The 7,734-nt window shown below is 42.8% G+C and overlaps 1 protein-coding gene across 1 annotated transcript; it reads right to left on the bottom strand.

Annotated features, from left to right (window-relative positions):
* Positions 1–6,224: 6,224 nt before the first annotated feature.
* Positions 6,225–7,400, bottom strand: LOC141039156 (uncharacterized). The gene is made up of 2 exons (XM_073506465.1): positions 7,153–7,400; positions 6,225–6,555 (listed from the first exon to the last, which is right to left on the bottom strand). Exons 1-2 carry the CDS (start codon positions 7,398–7,400, stop codon positions 6,225–6,227), a joined length of 579 nt encoding a protein of 192 aa, XP_073362566.1.
* Between the last annotated feature and the right edge of the window lie 334 nt (positions 7,401–7,734).

The raw sequence follows: 7,734 nt of genomic DNA, 5'->3' as shown, positions 1-7,734 counted from the left end.
ATGCAGCAAACATTCCAGAGAGAGAGTCAGACAACAACAAGAAAAAGGCCGCACCATCATACAAGAAACATTGTGCTGTAAAAGATGTTGCCGCCACAAACACGATGGTAAGCCAGGACGACACTCAAACAGAACGCGAACCATTGATCATACAAAACCTGGCCATCGAAGAAGGCACAAAAGATGAAGGGATCGAACGCCTGTACAACAACGTCATGACAGCGAATAAGGACAAAGGGTAAGTTCATGTTACCACCAACGAATTATATTCTTCCAATGATTTTCTCCCTTAAACATTTTACATGTATACCTGTAAATATATATATATATATATATTGCAGGCATGAGATTTTTATAAATACAGAGACGTCAACAGTAACGGTCCGCCTCATGGCAGAAAGCTTCGAGACTGGAAAGCAGTGCACAGCGAAACCATGGCAGTCATGCTACAGATGTTGAAAAAGCAATTCAGGGGCACAAAGAGACAGATTCTATCAACATACAACACCGTAAGTAAACCTCAAGTTTCAACAATGAACATCACTCTATCGATCAATCAACCTTTCTGTACAATTGAATTTACAAATCTCTTTTACGCACATGTGACAAAAAAAGCAGGCATCAATATGCATGGCCAACCACGAAGATCCATTGGAGTTCAAAAATAAAGACGAAGCACACGTCAGAGACAAGACAATACCTAAAAGGCTCAAAAGATTCCTTGATCTGGAAGAAGGAGAGAAACTACAAGATTTCGACATAGTAAGCACATCTCATGTTACAGATAAGAAATACAATCTCGGCACTACAATTCCGTCTAACGATCAACAAATCATAACTAAATCCAAGAAGGATCCCTTATTTATTTATTTTCCATTTTGCAGTTCTTTCTACCAGTTTCCATAGGTGGGCCTGTTCGAGAAGGAGCTATGGGCCACTACTTCGTTGTCACAATAAACATGAAAAAATAGCGCTTTGAACTCCTTGACTCTTTAGCAGTTGAATATCAAGGCACAATGGATTACTTCAACACAGTAACAAGCGGAGTAAAGAGGATATGGAAGCAAGTAAGCAAATTGCTCCAGCTGTCTCCAAGTAGTATTGACCATTTCGAAAAGGTCAAAATGCAGGTGCCACTTCAGGGAGGAACGTAAGCACTACAAACCTTTCTCCTTTTCCTTACTCACTGTAACAATTAAATTATTAATGCAATCCATAAAAAACATAGGATGTTAGGACAACTTCACCTAAACTGCCCAACCATCTTTGGACAACGACAATAACCAATCATCCTTCTACCTGCAGACTCGACTGTGCGTTCTATATGTTCATGAACGCAAAGCACTACACCGACGGTGGAGAAACAGTGTACCTAACAGAAGAACAAGTCCCGGAGTTGAGGAAGAGAATTCTATATCAAATAATCAGCCAATACAGAGATACGGCCGCACTGTCATTAATCAACTACACCAAAGGTTTCTCTTTCTGAAGACAACAAAGTAAAATTCTACTTATATAATTTTCAGAGACACACCAATAAGTTTTTATTTTTTATTTTAACAGATATGCTGAACTCTGAGGTCGCTATGGAAGACAGTGAAATGCAACGAATACATTGTGACATAATTCAAGAAGAGATTCCTCCAACTCCAGAGCATATTGGGACGAGCGCTCAAGAGATACAAGTTATTGGCATTAATGACACAAGCAGCGATGAGGAGAAACAAGACTATCAAGTGAGCAGCAAGGATACAACTCATGGAAGAAGCACTCACGGAAGAACAAGCACTCACGGAAGAACAAGCCCACACAGATGCTGGTTTATAGAGGGAACAACAGGCGCAGCCAGACACTGATTTACAAAAGGAAGACGAATGGAAAGATCCACCGATAGAACCAGGCAGACCACCCCCAGATAAAAAGACAGAACACATAACAGGCTCTCCTTTAGAAGGTGATAACAGGACAAAGAGCGTACCAACTCGCCAACAAGAGCTTTCCAAACAGCACAAGAACCCTGTTGACGAAGATCGCAAACCAGGAACATCACCCGAGGTGAAACATGCACAAGAAGAAAAGAAGCAGAAAGAGAAGGATTTAACAGAAAAGATACTTCAACAGAGGAAACGCGATGCTGCAATCTCAGTAGAACCGAGCATCAAAAACAACAGCACACAAAAGGAAACACCAACACCTAGGCAGCCTAACGAGCAGGCGCAGTTAGGTCACGACAAGAAAAAGGAAAGGCATCTTGCAAGAGTACAGACAAGATCCCCAAAACCCTCAATGATTCAATCATCAGAGATCAGCTCAGCAAACATAATCTCAATTAAGAGGCCATTCGAACGACCAAGCAAGGAACCTGGGAAAGTCAAGGTTGCATCACTTGTTCCAGGAGATTTCATTTACAGAGAAAAGGCCATACAACTCTATAGATATCTGATGAGCCGACAAGGACAGAGAGAATGCGCAGGGTAAGCAGATTCTCCTAGTTCCATGGAAACAATTACAAAGAGCTACAGATTCTCTAACATCCAACTAACAATTCACTCACCTACTTCCAAACCCTCCTTGCAGACAAGTGCTATATAAATATAAAAGCTCAAACCGAGAAGACTGCATTTCAGCAAAATCCTTCATGGAACAAGCAGGAAAAGAAGAAACACAGATGTAGGGCTCCATGCTAAACGCGTTACTGGAGGAATGGACAGAACAAGAACAATTCAACCCAGACGACACAACTGTACTCCCTGCAGGTTTCGCAAATGTATGCATACCTCACCCACAAAAACATCACCACCATTACTACGATAGAATATTTAACTAAAACCACACACTCTCTTTCTTGAAGCCGGTGCTCGGTCTCAATTATGATAACGGAGAGCTATCAGAATTCAATGAGGACGAAGCACTAAAAGGATTTGAACTCCTCGTGGGAGGTAAAGACATCCTCCATTCGAAGATGGTAAGTTCAGTATTATTACTTAGCACATGACCTATTCTCTTTGAGCTTCAACGATAAAATGAAATTCAATTTTTACATCAACAATGATCTCCTCTCTCAACGTAGATCATGATACCTCATCACACAAACAACCACTACACGCTCTATGTACCGAACAAGTACAGAGATAGCATCGACATCCTTGACTCACTGAACTACGTAAACTACGCCGATTTGTCTTGGAGTCAACACCACGTGCATCGAGAAGAACTGGTACGTACTTTTTCTACATTGATTTGCTCTTTTCCTCATGATAGTATGGTACTCTTACTTTCCTCAATGCCGCACCCAAACAACAAAACCATAATGCAATAACAGATGAGAAGGATGTCCGTGCTGATGAACAAGCACCACGGACTAAAACACAAGAACGAACCAGACTGGGAAAGGATAGCAGAAAGGCCTCACAGGGTCTGCACACCAAAGCAAGAAGGAACACAATGCGGTCACTTCACGGCCCAATTTGCGAAATACTATAATGGGAAAGAACTGGTCAAGGACAGAGAGGATTTTCATGTAAGTTACCACTACGTACACGTCAAATAACTTGATTTCTTTATTACCGTAATTATTTTATTAACAATTGTGAACAACACGTAACTTGAAACTTGACAAGCACTTAGAACATTTGTCGTTCTTTGCCACCATATTTTTTTGATTTTTTTGAATTTTTTAGATTTTACTATTCATGGTGGTATCAAAAGAGCTAAAACTTGGATGTGCACTTTCCAACACTTTTTTCATGAATGCAAATGACACTGACATATAGGTGATGTTTTTCTGAACATTTTGGTATCTTATTTGCATTTTTCTGATTTAGTATGAATTAGTTATGAAGTTTTCAAACTGATGGTCAAACGGTCAAAGGGCAAAAGCGTAAGAGGAGCAAAGTGACTTGGACAGAACCGGTGACTTTTGGAAATTAGGGGTAAAACAGACGAGTGGGACACAACTAGGGGCATAAATCTAATTATCCCAACTAATTAAGCAGATTACTAACATGGAAAACAACGAAGCCATCAAAGAAAAGGAGCATAACAAATACCACAACCATAAAGACAAACTGGTAAGAATTGTAAATAACGCCATCTTTCAGTTTTACAAATTACACTACATGTCTCTCTAAAAAAACAAAATGCAATTCCCAGGTTCCCAGGTTTATACAAGTATACGAAATATTACTGGGTGAAAAATTCGAAAAAGAAAAGACTAGATGGGATGTTGAATTTTTACAGGGCGTTCCAAAGGTGAACAAAGGTGAAACCCCGTTTTCTGTTCTAAGGTTCGCGCATCTCTTTGATGGCAACCACTTCATCGAAGAGATAGATAATTTCGACGTAAGTTTTTGCTTAAAACTCGCAATAAATCTACAAGATATCATACAACTGCATGACCTAATACTGATGTGTTTTTTCTCCTTTTTTTACTGAAGTTTTTATAGGATGGCACAGAACAATGGAAAGCACAACAACTGTGCAAGCTACTATTTAGTGATCAGAATACAATCGAACCCAGCGAAATGGGCGATGAGATTAGAAAGATCTACGACGACATCACGGAATAAAAAGTTGTTGCTAAGAGAACGAGCCTAGCTCCATCGAAACATCAGAAGACGGTTTAACCGCACATCATACTGTAATAATGAAGCAACACACTATTTTTATTGATGTAGTTCCTTGATTCTTCAGTAACCAAGGATTCGAACACAAGCCGGTGCCCCTACACACTTCACAACTATCAATCCAGGCGGTTAATGACCATGCCCCATAAAGCCCCAAGTCCGTCCCTAGACATACGTGCATCACGTCGACACGCCGTGACTCTACATACTACTCACGTGTGACCGCCGGTGACTTTGATGTTTCACAAACATTCCCCCTCTCTGCAACCGTGTGCTGCCGAATGCCACCAACCTACAACATGAATCTGGCGTGAGTACAAACGTGACTCTCTAAATGAGTATTCAAACAAATGCATGTGGTGCCACCCACTCGCGCCGTTAGAGACCTCACACCTGTGCATCCACAATGGTGCCTTCCTACCTCAGTATTAGCAAGCAAGCCTCTCCTACCACACCACCATGCATCCAGAGGGTTAAGGGCCAGTGATGCCTCTCAAAGCCCCACACCACTCCATGCCCGTGATGCCAGACAAGCGTGACTCTCTAGAGGCTTCACAACCGTGACTCCCTAACTGCGTATTCGGAAGCATGCCTCTGGTATCACACTTTTGAACATCCACAGGATTGATAGCTGTTCGCAACAACAAAAACCCCACTTCCGTGCCTCTTGGGTCTTCACCTCCGTGCCTTCCGTAACTGCATCCACGTGCCTAACGTGTCACGCCCCACGACTCTTACATGGTCGCGGTACCACGCCCATGTCTCTTCACAAACGTCACAACAGTGCATCTCTAACCGATCATTCCAACACATGCCTTTGAGACCACACTATTGTGCACCCACAACGTTGATACCCGTGCATCGAGAAGTCGCAATCCCGTGCCTTGCGTACCTGGATCCAGGTGCCTCTCTCACATGACACTTGCCATGACTCTTACATGCCCCATGGTGTCGCACAACCTTGACTCTGCACACTTCCAAACCGTGACCCTGTAACTATGTATTCGGAGCTCAACTCTGCTACTCCGTCCACGTGCCTCTGGATGCTTGTGATGCCTTCATTTCTGTAGAGACTTCCATTCTGTGCCTCCGGCCCCTGTAGTAACACACACCGGTGGCTCTAGAGACTGCAAACCTGTGCCTCTCTAACTGCGTATTCCGACCAATACCACTCCTGCCATTCCTCAAGAAGCCGCGCTTGTGTGCACAACTAAACTGTACTCAACGTAAAAAGACTGCTTTGTATTTTGTTGTTTTTAGAGTAAAAAGCAACATTACTACTTCAAAATCACATGATTGCTGAATAAACATAGTACTTAGCAAGCTAAATAACTTGCTCAATCACATAAACAAACTACAACATGACATAAGGAAACTTGTTTAACCTGATACAGATGACATTAGAAACTGCTTCGTTCTAACAGAAGTAAACTACGAACCTGATACAATAGAAAGGACAAGCATAAACACAAGCAACCCCACGACCAGTTTTCTATGTTTTCGTCATCACTAGTATCCGTAGTAAGGATCGTCATAATTCTTCTCTGCCTCTTTTGCACTCTCCAGACCTTCTCTGATGTTTTCAATTCTCTTCCACGACTAGTAGGTGGCGTACGCATCTATCGTTGCATACTCAATGAGGTAATTTGGCAGTGGACTGATCCCCCACAGTTTATGGTCTTCAACCCTATCAATCTTATCCTTCATCTGTTTGTAGAATGGGTGGATCACGCTCCCTGCAACATCAGCCAAAGAGTGGTACCTCTTTCTTCCCATGAAAGGAACTCTCCATTTGCGCTGGATGTCGATGTACTTGTCGGGGTTGATCTCCAAACCAGAACTTCGCAGCATCTCTTTGTCACCTTCAATACTGAAGCCGACAAAGGTGTAGAACCTGTCCTCTTTCAGGAACGGGCGCAGACTCTTGGGCCTGCAGGGCGATGACACATTTAAGGTGGATCCATCGAGTATCGATCAAGTACATGCTTATATAGTACGTATAATTCATGGACGAAAAAAGTTTAGACACTGCTATGCAGAGTTCAGAAATAAAATACAAGCACAACATGTTATTTTTATTTTTGGTATTTACACTTGAATCAATTACCTATCTACTTCTTAGCCACGTTAACACATCAATTCAAGAAACTGAACTACACTAGAACATGAAATATAGAAACTACACTAGAACAGAAAGTACACTAGAACATCAAGTTCAAAAAATAATCTCGTACATCAAATCCATAAATTAATCTAGTGCATCAAATACATAAACTGATCTGGTGAGTCAAGTTCAAAATCTATTCTACTGCATCTACTTCAGAAACTTCACTGATACATCAAGTCAATAAATCAATTTAATCAAATTTCAGGGTGAAAAGCTAATTAAACAGAAGCATGGAGAGGTTGAAACTGTAGGATGGTTCACCATTTTGTTGTTGTGGTGATGTGATATACCAAACAGAGTTCCTCCACGCATAACTGTAGAACCGCTGCCCTCTACGGAGGTTCGTCCTCCCTGGTATACTCGACATCAACGCCGATGTACTGAGGGTAGAAGCCGCAGACCCTCTTCAGGATCCTGCTGATCATCTTGTCGGCTTCCTCAGGATTGCTGGTGCATACGACATCCAGCTTTTCCTTGCCGTGGATGTCAACCTCCTTGAGGTGCACTTTGTAGTCGTGCTTCTGACCGGGGACCTGAACGTCGTCGACCTCGGTGCTCTGGTCGGACGTCTCACCACGGGGACGCTTGGCAGATGGTTCCTCCGCCATTATCCTCCTCCAGCGATGGCCGCCTTGACACAGAGATTGTGAGGAGATGCTAGTTGAGATGGAACGACAATAGTGTTTTTGGGATTGAGCGGCTATGGAAGCGCAGTTGCCCTTTTGTGCCAAGGTCTGGGTCGTGGAGGAGGCGGTTGGACGCGGCCTCGTCATGGTAGTGAGGGCAGAAGACATGCGCTCGTTGTTGCTGTGCGTCAAGGCAACCGCCGAGTGGTAGTTCTCGCGGTTGCCGGGAAAAAGCAACCGTCAAATCGTCTGATTAAGCACGTAACAAATGTTATTGCTCCCACCTTTCCCGACGCACGCCGCTACAACCACACGA

This window comes from Aegilops tauschii, chromosome 1 (assembly GCF_002575655.3).
Source record: "Aegilops tauschii subsp. strangulata cultivar AL8/78 chromosome 1, Aet v6.0, whole genome shotgun sequence".
Taxonomy (NCBI): domain Eukaryota; kingdom Viridiplantae; phylum Streptophyta; class Magnoliopsida; order Poales; family Poaceae; genus Aegilops; species Aegilops tauschii.
This window is presented reverse-complemented; position numbering and strand designations above follow the sequence as displayed.